General features: G+C 39.8%; 2 protein-coding genes across 3 annotated transcripts in view; one reads left to right on the top strand and one right to left on the bottom strand.

Moving 5' to 3' along the window:
* Window positions 1-9,866, bottom strand: part of LOC126095160 (gamma-butyrobetaine dioxygenase-like) — a 67,296-nt gene extending 57,430 nt beyond the window's left edge. The window contains exons 1-6 of the mRNA XM_049909884.1: window positions 9,697-9,866; window positions 4,284-4,398; window positions 4,073-4,206; window positions 3,561-3,742; window positions 3,026-3,254; window positions 2,715-2,903 (exon numbers count right to left, since the gene is read on the bottom strand). Coding sequence (XP_049765841.1) covers window positions 2,715-2,903; window positions 3,026-3,254; window positions 3,561-3,742; window positions 4,073-4,206; window positions 4,284-4,374 — 825 coding nt within the window. The 5' untranslated portion in view covers window positions 4,375-4,398; window positions 9,697-9,866. The remainder of the gene's footprint in view (window positions 1-2,714; window positions 2,904-3,025; window positions 3,255-3,560; window positions 3,743-4,072; window positions 4,207-4,283; window positions 4,399-9,696) is intronic.
* A 199-nt stretch (window positions 9,867-10,065) lies between these two features.
* LOC126095159 (peptidyl-prolyl cis-trans isomerase FKBP4-like) overlaps window positions 10,066-17,712 on the top strand; it is a 122,339-nt gene continuing 114,692 nt past the window's right edge. The window contains exons 1-2 of one of the 2 annotated variants that reach the window (XM_049909881.1): window positions 10,066-10,216; window positions 10,408-10,653. In XM_049909881.1, the coding sequence (XP_049765838.1) occupies window positions 10,410-10,653 (244 nt within the window). In that variant the 5' untranslated portion in view covers window positions 10,066-10,216; window positions 10,408-10,409. The remainder of the gene's footprint in view (window positions 10,217-10,407; window positions 10,654-17,712) is intronic. The other variant, XM_049909882.1, reaches the window with a different exon arrangement.

The following is a 17,712-nucleotide window of genomic DNA, read 5'->3' on the forward strand; positions in this document are numbered from 1 at the left end:
ACACCACTGGAAGGAGAAGAAATCCTAACATGCTGTACAGGACTAAGCACACTCTGCCATGTGTGCATCTACCACTGGCTTGCTGCAGAATTCTTAAACATATTCTCAGTTCAAATACAATAAATTTCTTTCAGAAAGCACAACTTTTACCAATGACTTGGCACAGTTTCAGAAAGCATCGTTCGTGCAAACCTCAGCTTGCCCTTTTCTCACATGACATCCTATGACCTATGAATGAAGGTCAAGAGGAAAGTTCAATATTCCTAGATTTCCAAAAAACATTTGACGTCCAGCTACATTGTAGACTGTTAATGAAGAACTAGGTTCCCAGGCATTTCCAGACATCTGAGTGGCTCAAAGATTTCTTAAGTAACATACTCCAGTATGTTATCCTTGATGGCGAGTTTTCAACTGGGCTGAGGGTATTGTCTAGAGTGCCCAAGGGAAATGTGATGAGACTCAGTCATTTTCTCTGTACATAAATGATCTGGTGGACAGGGTGAGCAGCAATCTGCGGCTGTTTGCTGGTGGTGCTGTAGTGTATGGAAAGTTGTCATCGTTGAGGGAGCGTAGGGATGATACAAGATGACTTGGACAAAATTTTTAATTGATGTGATGAATGACATATCTCGAGATGTAAGAAAAATCTAAGTTATTGTAGACTAGCAGGAAAAACAAACCAGTAATGTCAAATGCAGCATCAGTAGTGTACTGCCTGACATGATCATGTCGATCAAATATCTAAGTGTAACTTTGTAAAGCAATATGAAATAGAAGGAACAGGTAAGGACACCCTCCCTCGAGCCACGTGCGTGACTGCTTTGCAATTTTTGATGTATTCCATATGACCAACAGCAAAACTGGTGAAAATGTGCAATATAATTCAATGATACTTAATGTTATATCCAAAGGAATCAGCATATGAGAACCACATAACATGGTAGGAGGATTGTGTGAAGTGTATTTCCATACTGGATATATTTTTAAATGGTGTCAACTGATTTCAAAATGAGATGTACTTTGAAATACAGTTACCATTCTTAAAGAGTCTGCAGCATGCAGTCTAGTGGTTAATGTCACTGCCCCAAGGTCGCTCCTGGTCAAGTTGGACATTTCTTCTCTCAGGGACAGGGTGTTAATCGTTTCATCTCATCTTTCATCAACATGGCAAGTCGTTGCATCAAACACAAAGACATACAGCCAATTATGCAACACAATCATTTCCTTTTACTCTTAAAGGAGGAACTCTGCCACTGCTGCAACTCAGAAAGAAGACCCTTCAGTAACATTGTTGATACTAGCAGAAGTTTGAATGTTTTTAGTTGACGTCAGCCACACACTGCTCACAGTAAAAATCTTAAGAGATATCCCTACTTGTGGTATACTCCTCTCTGTTGGCACTAATGTATCATTGCTTAATTACAGATTCATGTCATCTACGTTAATGTGCCACTGTCAATATTTGTTAAGATATAGTCAGCCTGCAGTCTCTCAGATTTTCTTAGTGTGGTTGACTAATGATGCATTTCCATGTGTTCTACAGAGTTGTTTCCATTTTATGCACAGTATTTTGACAACCAACCCACCCATCTTTGTCAGGTGCTACAAGCTTTGATGTTTCGTGTACTCACTGTCTACAATTCGACCAGTCCCAGGCAGTGAGTATACATAAAAGCAAAACTCGTAGTACCTGAAGATATCGGCTGAGTCAGCCATCGAAATATTGTGTATGAAAGGGAAATTATAAATTGGCAGAACACTCAAAAACATACTATTAATAATCTGTCTGCTTCAAATACCCAGAAGAGTTTGTCAAATTGTTAAGACAGACATAAGTAGTCCTCTGGGTTATTTGGAATGCAAGCTGTCCTACTGTATAATGTTGATTGCTCCCCACACTTTCCTTTGGGTCTATTCATAGTGGTGCTATTAATCTAATTGTGACAGCTGTCTCTGCTATGAAACTGCCTGTGAGGCCCATTACAGGCCTCCTTCACCAATGCACATCACTAGAGTATGTCCTCAGCCATACACAACTGACATCACAACGGTGACTTTATTACAAGTTGAATGTCTTCATATGTGTATAAGTTACTGGACTAAATTTTACAAAAGGCCTCCCACATGTTATACTTTCCACAATTTTGTCAAAGTGTCAAGTTGGGTCATCCAATGCGAGGGCAGCTCAAATGTTCAAATGTGTGTGAATTCCTAAGGGACCAAACTGCTGAGGTCATCGGTCCCTAGACTTACAGACTACTTAAACTACTTTAAACTAAGTTATGCTAAGAACAACACACACACCCATGCCCATGGGAGGACTCAAACCACCGGCGGGAGAGGCCGCGCAATCCGTGGCATGGCGCGAGGACAGTATGAGGCTGCAAATAATAGAGTTTTAACCAGACGATACCTACATACCGGAAAGTACACTGTGTTATTTCACTCAGTGTGAACTGTTGCACACTGGCTGTTGCTGCTTTACAGTGCCAACTCTTTTTTCCGCAACTGAAAATGCATTACATTTTTACTACGTCACTACCTACTGTGTTCAACAGTTGCTAAACCACTCACGACTGTTCACAATAACTGCCGCCCACAAATAATTCGGGATGGGTTCGTCAACAATGTTCAGTCAAATTTTACCAAAAAGTGTACTGTATCTTCATATAATGACAATACAAAAATATAATTATCTTGTGTAGTATGCTTACTTTCAGACAGTGTAATAATTGCATTCCAGGGCTCTTCTCTCTATAGTTCATGTCAGTGTGATGGTGCAGGTACAAGCCACTGAATGCAGGATGAGCATGAGGGTCAGGCTCGTTGACTACATCAAAGGTCAGGCCATACTGTGTCTCTTTCACATATGCAAATCGTTTCACAAGTTCAACTAGCTGGCCCTGGAAAGAGAATTTTGTTTACTTAAGCAACAAAACTTTAATCAGATTTGAGTTTCTGTTTCAAGTGGTCCAAACTGCTTCAATACAATTTCAAGTTTATTGAGAATAACAACAAATTGTACCTGCTCTGGTGGTACATTTCTCATTAAAGCTATTCCATATTTGTAAAACATTTCAAGCCACGAACGCAGTCCTTCTTCACTGCTGACTACTTCATTGTATGAAATTTCAGGCAAATTTTTCCATATTTCTGTTCTGTCCCACAAGACTAATGGAGGGCGTGAAATGTGATGACCATCAGATTCAGATTCAAAGGTTTCATGTATGAAACTCTGCCCATAACGGTATAACCTATAAAACAGAGTTACATAGTAACTACGTAAATCATTACAGAAGCCATAAAATTAAGGCCAGTACTCTCTAAACTTACTGCTCATGGAATCATTTCCTGAAAACAAGCCACAGATTGAAACAACAGAACACAGCAGTACCATGAAAGCTAGCAAACATTTCTTTTTCCATCAAAAATTTTGTCTGTAATGTAACATTACCTGTAATAACACTTTACAAATGACAAGTTGGTAAAGAAAATAATAATTCCCTTGATTCAACGTAAAATAAAACCAAGGGATATTGTCAACATGGAGCAATGCATACCAACTATAATCATATGTTGAAATGTGGTCTTGCCCTTTTTCCTGCCAGGATATGACCAGGTTTCCAGAGTCTGTGACTGTCAAAGACTTGGGCTTAATACCCACATCCAACGAGGGAGTGTCTAAAAGTTTCTGACGAGTCTCCTCGTGAACACAGAGAGGACACTTGCAGTTGTCTCTTAACTGAAACAAGAATTCACTCAATACCAATGTTTACAGCATTTCTCAAACTACTATTCTGAAATTTGCTGAAATTGTAAAGAGGTTACACGACAATTGTCGGATTTCTCACATTCTAGCACACATTTGAGAAATGCTGATTTTGACACTTTCTCCTACTTACATTTTAAACAAAACACACCTTTTACAGAAAAATCTTGATGTTATTGATGATAATTATAGCCTATCCAAGAAAAAAAGTTTAAGGTGACGAGCCTAACAACCAGTAGAAACTCACACTTGACTTCATGAACAGCAGATGACGAAGGAGGGGAAAATTAAAAACGAACTTACCCATATAGTTTTGAAGTCAGCTGTTTTGTGGTTGTCAAACAATACTTTTATTGTCTGGTGACCTGATGGGAAAGCAGTTTTTACAACTGGATTTCCCTGCTGGTAATTTTCTGCACTTGGAAGGACTCCCCTCACTATTTTAAAAGATCTCACATTAATTCAAATTATTAAAAAGGAGAACACTCAATAAAGAATTAGTCTTCTTGCTTACATCTAAATGTCCCACTGCTGATGAAACGAGTGTGAAAGCTGGTAACATAGCAGGATTGTCTTAGAACACTAAACAGACTTCTACCAGCCATATCTTACAGAAGACAGAGGATCAGCTGAAACAGAAAAGGTCTTACATAACATTTGATTAATGCTCTAAAAATTTATTATTATTATTATTATTATTAAAAACAACTAAATTTTTAGTAACTGTATGCTTTCCATAAGTCACATAGAAGCAGAAGCAGGAGCAATGTTGCTGGTAGTAGTAATACTGTATTTATTTGTCCTCTCATTTTGTACAGTCAGTGGACACCCAAAATTATACAGGAGGATACAAGCTGATATAAACTACAGAAACACATGATATGGAAAATACGGAACACTAGCTGCATACATGTTCTATAATTGGAATATATTGATTCCTCATATTACAGTAGTGCATTCTTTTGTAGTGAACTATCCAATGTAAACCGAGCGAGGTGGCGCAGTGGTTAGACACTGGACTCGCATTCGGGAGGACGACGGTTCAATCCCGCATCCGGCCATCCTGATTTAGGTTTTCCGTGATTTCCCTAAATCGCTCCAGGCAAATGCCGGGATGGTTCCTTTGAAAGGGCACGGCCGACTTCCTTTCCCATCCTTCTCTAATCCGATGAGACCGATGACCTCGCTGTCTGGTCTCCTTCACCAAATAACCCAACCCCAACCCCTATCCAATGTAAAGTTTGATGCAGGCCAGACTTTATATCCACCAGTTGTGGCATGAGCAAGTACTACAGTAGGGAAAATTAGCACAATCACTATGATTGCTACTGGTTGTGGTGACTGACTGGCAAGAATGCTCCTGAAACTTTTCATGATATTAGCACACATGCAAAGGTAATGAATGGGTTTACTTCAAAGTAGCACTAATGAGAATGTTTGTAATGAAGCATTATACCAATCAATTTGTAATGAGAGTGCTGATTGAATGAATGCAGAACAATTTTCAGACACAGTTCTCAACTTCATAAACTTGTTCTGGAGTTCTGCAGAGTGAAGCAGACACATCACAGAGTGAAAAATATGCTGGAAGTTACAAATTGAGAGGATGAGAAACTATAATACGGAATAACAGAATTGAAAGTAGCAAATACAGTAGACCTTGGTGGTGGCATATTTATTGCAGTAAACAATTCAATAATATCTAGCAAAGTTTTTGCATATTCTAAATCTGAATTAATTTGGGTGAAGTTTAGCATCAAAGGCCGATCAAATATGGTAACTGAATGCTTTTACAGACCATCAGAGTCAGGAGCTAAAGTGGTGGAGTGCTTCAGAGAGATCTTGCAGAATATCATTACTACTTTATCCGTTCATGCTATTGTAATTGAGGGTGACATCAACTATCTAAGTACACACTTGAAGAGTTATGCTATCAAAAACTGGTGCCAGAGACTAGGATTCGTGTGACATTATTCTGAATCTCTTGTCCGAAAATTACTTTAAACAGATCATTAGAGAACCAACTCATGAAGGTAACACCATAGATCACATAGCAACTAATAGACCTTAAATTATCAAATCAGTTAATGTAGAGGAAGGTACCAGTGATCATAAGGCTGTGCTAGCAATTATGACCAGGAGTTTTGCAGAATATTGGAGTAGTCAGCATCAAATATTCAATGCTGAGGACAAATGGAAAAAAATTCAAAAGCATCATTCAATATGCCTTAGAAAAGTATGTTTCGAGCAAAGTCAAAAGATATGGGAAACACCCACCATGGTTTAATGGCCATGTTAGAAAACAGGTATATAAACAAAGTGAGCTTCATCGCAGATTGAACAGAAGCCAAATCTAGCTGATGAACAAAAGCTGAATGAAGAAAAAATGAGTGTAAGGAGAGCAATGAGAGAAGTTTTCAATGACTAAAAGTAAAATTTTGTCAACTGACCTGAGTAAAAACCCTACGATGTTTTGGTCCTAAGTGAAATCAGTATGTGGTTTGAAATCCTCTACTCATTCATTCATACTGCCCCCAAAATTGAAGATAACAGAGAGAAGGCTGAAATACTGAATTTGGTCTCTTGAAATTGTTGCTCAGTGGAAAACCATAACACAACATCTCCTTCCAATCGCCTTAATCACCTTACAAATGCCAAAATGTTGAGATAACTGAATAACTGATCATGGAATAGAAGAGCAACAATAATATCTTTAGCACAAAAATGGGTGCACAATGCTGCAACTAACACTTCTGATTACTTGCCCAGTGATATAAAATGTCTAACACCAAAGCAAAATTTGAAAAAAAGAGAGAGAGAGAGAGAGAGAGGGGGGGGGGGGGCGGGGGGGAGCATTAGCTTGACAATGACATGGAAAAGTGAAATGGAAGGGGATGAGCAGTGGGTTAGTGGAGACTGAGGCCAGGAGAATCACGGGAGCCAAGGATGTGTTGCAAGGATAACTCCCACTTGTCTAGTTCCAAAACCCGATGCTAGGGGAAAGGATCCAGATGGCACGATCATTCCCACCTTTCCTAAAGTGGTTTTCTGTTACCCATACAAACCACACAACATACTGGTCCATCCCTAAGCCATTAGTGCTCCCAAACCCCTGCAAATCCCTTTGAAAGAAACAGGTGCAAGATTTGCCCTATTCACCCACCTGGCACATCCTACTCTAGTCCTGTTAGAGGCAAGACTACCTATGAAAACAGCTATGCCACATACCAACTACACTGCATCTTCTGCACAGCATTTTACGTGGGCTTCACCCACAATCTGTTCTTCACCACAATGAATGGATGATGCCAAACTGTGATCAAGAGCAGAGATGACCACCCAGTGGTGGCACACACTTTTGAGTACAACATGCTTGAGTTCAGTGGCAGCTTCACAACCTGTCCTATCTGGATCCTCCCCCCCCCCCCCCCCCCAACACCAGCTTTCCTGAACTATTCAGATGGGAGTCATCCTTGCAACACATCATTTGCTCCTAGAATCCTGCTGGCTTCAATCTCCACATACACACTGTACTCGTGCCTTCCACCCGACAGCCCATCCTCTGTCCTATCACCCCCATCTGTGACATTTCAAGTGTCTAGGCAGAGTGGCATTTCCATTGTGGCAAGGGTTAGTACAGGCTAGGTGCTGTGCAGCAGATAACAGTGAGTCAGCGAGTTGAAAATCCCAGTAGCATGGGGACTCGGGCGACGTGCCCGTTGAGCAAGTTAAAAGGTGGCTGACTGACTGAATGTATAAAATAAAAACCTGATATATTCATTGAAAATACCAAAACAGCTAACTGACATGCTATGGCAAATTTAAAGACAGCTTCTGATTTGCAATAGTGACACGATTGCACTAAAATTTATTCTCGAAAAGGAAAAATGGAAAGAATGAATGTCTGAATGCATCTGTACATGCAGTAATAATTCTAATCTCATCCTCATAACGTGTATGTGAGTGATACATAGAGGATTGTAGTATATTCCTAGAGTAATCATTTAAAGCCAGTGCTTGAAATTTATAAACAGACTTAGTTTACGTCTATCTACAAGAATCTTCCAGTGCTTGAAACTTATAAACAGACTTAGTTTACATCTATCTTCAAGAGTCTTCCACATCAGTTCCTTCAGTATGTCTGTGTCTCTCTCCCACAGATTAAACAAACCTATGACCATTCATGCTGCCCTACTCTATATACATTCAACATCTCTGTTAGTCCTATCTTATATGAGTCCCACACTCTTGAGCAATGTCCTAGAACCAGTTGCACAAGTGATTTGTAAGCAATCTCCTTTGTAGACTGATTGCACTCCTCCAGTATTCTACCAATAAATCAAAGTCTACCAACTGTTTAACATGACTGAACCTATGTGATCATTCCGTTTCATATCCCTACAAAGTGTTACATGCATGTATTTGTAAGAGTCAGTTGATACCAACAGTGATACTACATTTTTCTGTTTTCTGAAGTGCAAAATTTTACATTTCTGAACATTTAACAACTGCAATAATAGAAGTTGAAATAATTTTTGTGTGGACTATGTATTCCACCCCTGGGTTCAGAATGGTAATTTATATTCTGGTGCAAAAGTCTCTAACAGGTCGCCAGTGGACATCAGGCTGGAAAATGGAAATCTCAACACAAAGTAAAAGACTCTCTCTCCAGCCACTCCTTCCCCAATACTTTTCAATACTTGGCCTAAAGAAGGTAAACTCTGCCTAACTCTAAATATCAGTATCAGGTAGATCTCGATTTTGCCAGCTTACAGAGAGCTAATACCATTTTATGTAAAGTGTAGGAAAGGTTCTCATAGGAAATGTGGCAGTAATATATTTTATGGAGAAAGACAGGAAGGAATGTACAGAAACAAATTTTGTCATCAATATCTTCAACCGGCAGAACGCTGAAATAATGGAAAAACTCTTCAAATATACCGACTGGTCATTACACAGAATGATACTGATGCTGCTTTCTCACTCTTTTTTTTTTTTTTTTTAAAAAAAAAAAAGATGCCTAGGATAGACATGGTCCTACAAAGTGACGCTGACATAGTGTAACATAGAGAAGACTAGTGAGTGCAGGGTGTACCTTGCAAAAGTGAAATGGTTAAAGATTAAAATTGTGAAGATGAGTAATGTCACTTGGACACAAAAGTGTGATTATTCATGCCTTTTATCTCATCCAGCTTATGTTAGGGACAGCTTGGATTTGATGTTGAGTACTCATCTATGAGTGATTAAGTTTTGACTGCATTAAATATGATTTACATTACATGTATACATGTAACTGAAATTTTGTATGTCCTGGCTACATCTATAGAGGAATAACACATAAAGATAAAATATTTTATTTGAAATATTCGACAATAACAGCACGAGTGGCTCGGTACCGCTTTAATGGCTTTTTTGAAAGTGTTGAATTTTCCTCTAATATACAAGTATAATGTAATATAAAGGGAGAAGATATCTGTTTGAGTCGGTTAGCACTAGTCATAACTTGCTGTCAGTTTACATTACAAAAGTAGCCACATCCCTGACGGCTTTTCTTTACGATAAGATGGGCGGAACACAAAGTGGGAATGATGAATAAAATGCAATATCTACACGATCTCGCATCGTAAACCGCAACATTTCCAGAGAGGTAATAAAAAATTAACTACACGTCAATTTATGGTTTGTTGCTTACTATAAGAACTTAAAGCTCTTAAAATCTAGTGGCCTGCATCCACATTAAACCTAATAATTCAGTAATTATTTATCAACACCACAGAAAAAAAACGCTCTTCTGAGAGCCTTTAAGGAATAATATTTCTCGGGCGAACAGCTGTTTTATGACACAGACAGTTACCGGTATCCGAATTACATTCACATATTTCTAAATTTTATGCTCGTAATAAGTAATGAATTCCTGTAGACATTACCCGAAAAACAATTTTCAGATCGTGTAGCTCAGTGTTAACGTAAGCGCATAGCTCAACTTCAGTTTCAGTTATCATTCACCATCAGCCGGTAAACAACGATTAGACAGTTCGTCAGGATTCCAACCTACGTCGGGTCACTGCTAGCTGCTACCCAACTGCAGAACACAACAAAAATTAACGTTTCCTGCACGAAAATAATCGAAGAGGCAGATTTAGCTGTTGTTATTAATAATAAATCTATTTAAAGTCATAAATAATTTAATTGTGAAAGTCTAAATGATAAGAAAGCGTTTTAAACAACAGTTAACTATTTGTTTTGAATCGTGAATGGTTGGCATCGTTTGTCGCGAAAATTCTGGAAACAGAAAGTCAGAAACTATTGTAACAGAGCTCGTCATCCCAAGACGCAGAAAGTTCGAAGTACGTGAGGCGATATTACGCCTTGGCTGGCTCATTTATTAATTCATCGGGACTGTTTTGCTTTGTTATTACGCAAGTTTGAGAAGTCAAAGTACCTGAAGTAAGGATTTGTTTTGATTTCGTTGTAACAAGCATTTGTTTTGGAATAGTGCTCGGCGTGTGTACCTTACATACAGTTGATTATTATTTTGCCGGTGATGAAAAATAATTTGTTTCGTTGTTCATCAGAACGAGTGTATGGCCGATTATTGTGCAGTTAGTTTCTTCTGTGTAATATATATTCTCTTGCAGAAATGACGGTTGAGGCAATGGAAACATCGGAGTGTAAACCGCATGTGCCAGGGCCGAACGCGGTTGATATATCACCAAAAAAAGACAATGGAGTTCTTAAGGAAATTATTAAAGAAGGAACTGGTTCTGAAACACCAGCTCCTGGAAGTAAAGTTTTTGTGCACTATATTGGCACTTTAACCGATGGAACTAAGTTCGATTCAAGCAGGGACAGAGGAGAACCTTTTGACTTCCAGTTGGGGAAAGGTAGGATGGCTTGTGAGTAGCAGTCACAATAGCGTACATTAACTTTGAGTAACCCAGTAATAGTTTTTGCTTTGCAAAACTAGAGAAACTTTGCAGGAAATTTCACTTTTCGTGCCTTACATACAGTAGTTCATTGTTTGCAGATTAACAATAGGTACTCTGAAGAATATTTTGTGTGGGGCCGTTGGTGCTCCCCAATCTTCCCAAAACGATACTTCATGGCATTAGTAGGCTCATGACTAAAATTTCTTCCCTGTAATTTTGTGTACCGGTATTTGCATAATTTTGGAATGGCCATTACTCTAGTAAACATAGACATAGCCTCATCTGTCTAATAGTAATCTTAGATACTATTTGGCAAAAATACTTTTCAACCTAATCTAGATTTTGGACTAGATCAGTATGGTACCACAATTAAGATTTTATATTTATTCTTTACCAAGTCACAACCAAACTGTCACATTTCAACCCATCATAGACCTTGGGATTAGACCGGGGTTTTAAAAAAAGTCAAATTTTCACTGTTCTGTGTCTTTGTGCATGTGTGACCCCATGCACCATATCACCATTATCTCATATTTACTATTTCATGATTACAGCTCCAACTGTAAAAACTTTTCCATTACAATTGACATTCAGAGGCTAGAAAATTCTTCATTTTAATGCTATTTATCTGAGTGTTAACAAACCAGAACCATTTGGTGGTACCATTCTCAATGAACTACTTTGATGGATGCAACCTCCATTTTTATAAGCTGTTCAGGTTCCTCATTCTTGTATTTGCTCTAAGGCTCAAAACATTATCACACTGCATAACATTAAAGTAGGAGCACATAAAGCGTGAGACATTTGAACCATCTCCAAGTCTGAGGTGGAGAGATCTCTCCAGGTCCTTTCTACAACAATTTTACAGTATGTTGGTCTAGTCTTGTGTACACCATTTGGAAGCTCAGGCCTAAAACTGTTGATGCCTGTGTAAGGATCAGATAGGCAACGGAAGCATGTCAACTGTACGGCCTTTAAAATGAAATACCTAAAAAGTAAGTTTCAACTGCCAATGACAAAAATAATTCATAATTATTTATTTATTAGCCTACTTGGTTATATATTGTTAAAATTGAGTGGATTGATAATTGGTTTGAAGGTAATATATGTTTCAAGTAGGCTATATAAATTATGTTTAATACAGTACAGAAGTACAGTGAATGCAAGATATGGGGAATTTTGAGTTATTTATAAGCAAATTTGTCTTTCAAAATTAAAATTTTTCCCAGTGTCATAATTCCTTTCAGTGAATGAATCTGTTTCGTGTTTTATAGTTATAATGTATAATTTATTATTCTTTGTTTTATACCCTTTTTTTTCATTATTTAGTTTTATTGGTTCTTGATTTTGCAATGTAATTTTTGTAATGTGGATCCAAAAATAATTTTTAATAGTTAGTGGAAGATGAGGAGTCAACTGTGTTTTTTTTTTTTTTTTTTTTTTTTTTTTTTTTTTTTTTTTTTTTAACAAAGTTAAGCGTCATTAGAGAGTATTGTAGGTGTCCTATATGTGGTACTAATATGAATATAAATAATTTTGGAATGAAGATGACCACTCACCAAATATTAGAAATTTTGAGTCGTCGACAGGCGCACACAAAATGAAGTGAAAACTTGATAGTTTTTGGAAGATATCCTTTGGTGTGTGTGTGTGGGGGGGGGGGGGGGGGGGGTTACCTCTGGTACCACTTAATGCTTCTTTTTTTGTGAGTGGTCGCCTTTGCTCCTAAATTATTTGCATTCTTTCAGAACTTTCTTTACTGTATTTATACTGTCTGGTCTTGATGTGAATTGCACAACAGCATTGTTACTACATGTGGAGATGTTGCCAAGATAATGTGGTGGTGGTGGTCCATAAGGTGCGTTACATGCTTTTAGCGAATTTAAACTCGATCTCATTATAATTATGTTGAATACTATTCCTATTAAGATTCCTCAATCAGATACGCCATCATTGAAAAATATGTTTGTGCATGAACAGTAATATAGTTTTCTTTTTGTTGGGAGATACGTGGCGAATTTATTAAATGTAGGAGACCAACAGGGGCATGAGGTGATAGGTAGTGTAAGTTGATGAATCTCTTTCTGGTACGCTAAGAGAAATGGTGCACGTGGGCATCATGTTGTGCATCTTTTCGTTTTTGGGACTGTTACGTCGAGTGGGGATTCTGCTGATACATTTCAGGTGTTGACAACTGTAGAGTGCATGTTTTAACTTCAATCAAGAATATATAGCAGAAGTGTCTGAATGAGCTTACCTGGATTAGTTTCTTAAATGTGGCAGGGCTGTAATACTACAATCACTTCGTTGTGAACCACACCCTGAAGTTTAGTGACTGTGAGACGGGGGCATGTATGAAATCTCTTGATGGTTCTTGCAGGGCTGAAAAATCCATTGTTTCTCCTGGGGGATGCAGCCTTATCATAGACACCTTCAGTGTTTGGCAGGACAGTTTGCATGCATCTAAGATGCTGAGAGTTTTGCCAGTGGTAGCATAGCAACCCAAGCCATACATGCCTCTGGAGGGGGAGGGGGGGGGTTGGCTTACATACAGTGTCCCACAACTGAGGGAACAGAGAGGATTTGTTTTTTCACAGAAAAAACCACCAGCCGTGATTGTGTATGGGCATGATGACCATGGCTTTTATGAGCTGGCACTGCAAGACTTTTTATCATAAACTCTTGGGCATATTTCAGAGAACTTCATTGGGCACAGTAGTAGACATAGTGTGTTTCAGAGAACAGGGGCCTGTATCAAGGTGTGCTGTGTGTTGATGGGGTGAGTGGCTGTTGAGATCATAATATCTGCTGGGAAACGCCTGGGGCACCCAGCACAGACACCTCACCCCGTCCCACCCCTCTCTGCCCCCCCCCCCTCCCCCCACCCAAATTGTATAAGGCTTGCTCAGACACACAAGGCTCTTCTTGGATCAACATTGGTTTCCCTAGCGGCTCATGGGATACCTGTGTAGCGACCTAAGATGGGTACACTGTCCTCTAGTACCTATACCCATCCAACAAAGAGAACTCTGTTGTCTGCCTGAGAAGGTCTCTGAATTATAACAGGATCTTATCTACCATAGTGCTTCATTGTAATGAAGAGGGCAGTGGGAACCTTTGAGTAGGACTCCCCTTTCTGTATATACGAGGCATTGGGGGGTATTTCTTGGTGCGTAAAAAGTGTTAAATCAGTTTGGTGTTAAACTTCTTCATAGTTATTTGCGGAGTAGAGATGTAGATAAAGTAGATATAATTGAACAGTTCTAGTTAAACCAGCCACATCAGGGTATGCAAGACCTCAGGTGATTATCCTGCTCAGGGTGAATTGCAATGCACTCATAATTTCTGTAAAAGCATGGTTTCCTGTTATAATGTAGATGGACCCCGGGCAATTATGTGAAGAATGGGAAAATATGGCTGTCATGTAACTGCAGAATTATAGGAAGTGTCAGTGGCACATTGGAAAAAAATGTAAAATTTATTCTAATGTTCAAGTCTCTATAATTACCTGAACACACTTTTACAAACTGCGTCCATTTTAAGGTTCAACCATTTGTTAACAACACAAATTTGATTTTCAAAGATCACAGATTTGGTCATATCAGTATGGCGTGTAACTGGAGGGCTACATGTGGAAATTGTGGAGGCTCAGCTCATGAGTTGGGCAACTCTTGTACACTTTATTTGAAATGTTTAAACTGCACGGGCAGGAAAACCTTCAGATTGGTGATCATCTCCCTTTCTGATGGTGATTTTACTGTCAAGGATATTGAGATCCGCATGCAGGTACTGGAGAACGAGGCACTGTCTAACTTTCACTCTGACCTAACGGGTAAATCACCACAGACAAGTGAGGAGGAGGAGGAAGGCAACTGTCACTAATCAGTGGCTATCACAGAGATATCTCTGTTCCAGTGGAATGGATACTGATACCAAGAATTACAGCTCGTGAGAGACTATTCTGCATGTACTTCGTCACTGACACACTTGCATCACCCCTACAGGAAGGGAGATTTTACTGGAGACAGAGCTAATGGTGGAATGGCTGTTCTTGTTGACAGCAGCTACAACGCCTCTCGTGTCCCTCTTACCACAGCCATACAAGCACCTTCACTGCAAGTACTCGTAAAAAATCATATGTTCTTCATATCTTCTATCTCATGTCCCATTGGATGCAGAGGCACTCAAGAACTCTTTCCCACAGTCTCATGCCCGTTGTCTGTCAAGGGTGACTTCCGTGTACATAATGTGATGTGGGTCTTGGCTACCACATGCTTCAGCCGACAAATTATCGAGCATCTCGCCCATTTAAAGTGTATCAGTCTGTTGAACTCCAGTTAGGTGACACCCTTTTCTATAACTACAGCGTTAGCATCAGCCATTGACTTGTGTTTCTGCTCCCCACCTATTGCAGACTCAGTTCATTGGGAAGCGGCCACAGGTTTGCACTTCAGTGACACACTTACCATTGCGTATCTGCCTGGTTACTCGGACAGCAGTCAACAGAAGACTGCAAAGATAGATGCTTCAAAGAGCAAATTGATTGTGTTATAGTCAGTAGGTCATCTTTGAACAGCAGGAATGTGCCCAGGAGAAGGGGAATCGTGTTACATGCATGGTCCAACAACCTTCCGCTGATTCGATTCTCCATTCTAGCAACCACCTCAGACAACGGCATGTCACTTGGTGGAACGACAAATGTCTGTCAGCAATCGGAGCCTGATGAGCAGCTTTGCAGCAATTTAAACACTATACAACTACAGAAAATCACTGTGGCTTCATGTCTGCGAGAACACAAATGAGGCAATTGGTAAAAGAACAGAAAAAGAGCTCCTGGAAGAAATATCAGAATTCTGTTAATCGGTCAACTTCCACTGCACAAATTTGGGACTCAAGAAGGCAGATTGCAGGCAAGAGTAGTACATCTTGCCTTACAGTATTGTTGAGAAATTGAGTCTGGCAGTGTTGAGAAATAGAGCCTTTTTGGATGCTCCTAAAGACCTGGCCCAGGTTACAGCTGAAACTTTTTATACTGGGCAAACTCGTGAGTTTCAGAGGTTGTTTAGGACTATGGACATAGGAGGCTCTGCCCCTTCTCATGTAATGAGGTGGTCTGCAATCTTCCATTTTTGATGTGGAAACTGGAATTAGCTCAGTCTACAGCCGGAGCCGCTACTCCACAACCTGATCAGATTCATTATACTGTACTCAAGTCATATGTGCCCTGGAGCCAAAGACAAGCTCATATCTTGTTTGTCAAATCTGGTTTGATCACAGTACCCCATCACTTGGAAGGAAACAATATTAATATCTTTACGGAAACCAGGCAAAGATCTTGCCAAGTCTTAATAGCTACCAGTGTGTGGCCCTTATGAGTTGTATGGGTAGGCCTCCTGAGCGTATGGTCAACACCACCTCATGTGGCATCTAGACTCCTGGGGCCACCTGTTCTGCCCACATTGTGGTTTCAGACACTCCCAGTCTCCATTCTTGACAGCTTAATTCTACTGGTGATGGCAATAGAGGAGTCTTCTTACACCACAACACATTTAGTCAATGTGTTTTTTACACTTGAAAAGACATGTGACATGACTTGGAGATACAATGTCCTTCGCCAGTGTCTGGTGTGGGGACTATGTGGACATCTGCCACTTCTTATTCACTCCTTCCTTGATGGTGGACACTTCCTATTTCTCACTGGTGATTTCCATCCTGAGTGCTTTGTTCAGAAAACAGAGTCCCTCTAGGCAGTGTACTGTGTGTCACACTCTGTGCAATCGCTATTAGTGGCATTTTCTCTGTAGTCAGAAGCCCAGTTAAAAGTTCTTCATTTGTGAATCACTTTACGATCTTCAAATCTTCTTCCAATCTGGTGATGATGACAAGGTGACTTCACCTAACCATAATTAGGCTGGAAAGTTGGACCAGTAAAATTGGTTTTAGTTTCTCACATTAGAAGATTATTTTGGTGAACCTTAACTGTGCTTGTTGTAGTTTTCACCCACTAGAGCTCACAATGTCACACCCTATTTTAAATTTTAGGTTCAGTGCGATGGTTTTGGGCCTATTATTTGACTACTACCAGGAAGTGGTCTTTTGCTGGCCACCTGGACACATTGGGATACAGAGAAATGGCTTAGCCAACAAAGCAGCCAAAGAAGCATGTCGAGATAGTGTTGTATATCGATGTGCCATCCCCTTGTCCACTGTTGTTTCATTATCTGACAGAATAATTGTGCGTCAGTTGGAGATTGAATGGCTGGAAGCAGCGGACACCAAACTATGGTTAGCCAAGTCAACTACACAACCATGGCGGACTTCAGGTCATTCACTAATGGAATTAGGTACTACGCACCACACTCCACCGAGATAGTGTGTTATGTGTCACACTTCGCAGAAGATGTAGCCTTTCGACACGTGGCAGGAGGATCCACCACTCTGTAAAGTTTGTGGTGCTACTTTAGGTTCCACGTATTTTGGCAACATGTGTTTTATACACTAGTATCAGGACAGTCCTCAATTTGGGAGGAGATCTGCGCACTATCCTCACTGACACTTACACCAGTATCACATGGGTTTTGAAATTTAGTGAACTTTCAGGCCTCATCTCTATAAAGTGCTGGGGAGGGAAGGTGAACTTGAGTTATAAACAACTCTCCGCCAAGTTTGTTAGGATGCTGATGACCATACTGTTGAGCATCCCACATCCATCATCATCAAGTCTTGTTGAGAAGGGCATAAGGTGCTCTAATGTCTTGTAGGCTCATCTGGATGAGCACAGCTGGCAAAAATGTGTTCCTCAGGGTTCTACATCTACATCCATACTCTGCAAGCCACCTGATGGTGTGTGGCGGAGGTTACCTTGAGTACCTCTATCGGTTTTTCCTTCTATTCCAGTCTCGTATTGTTCGTGGGAAGAAAGAGTGTCGGTATGCCTCTGTGTGGGCTCTAATCTCTCTGCACATATGTTAAACGTCCCTTCTTGAAAACGGGGATGACCTGTGCCCTTTTCCA

The sequence above is a fragment of the Schistocerca cancellata genome, chromosome 8, assembly GCF_023864275.1.
Source record: "Schistocerca cancellata isolate TAMUIC-IGC-003103 chromosome 8, iqSchCanc2.1, whole genome shotgun sequence".
Taxonomy (NCBI): domain Eukaryota; kingdom Metazoa; phylum Arthropoda; class Insecta; order Orthoptera; family Acrididae; genus Schistocerca; species Schistocerca cancellata.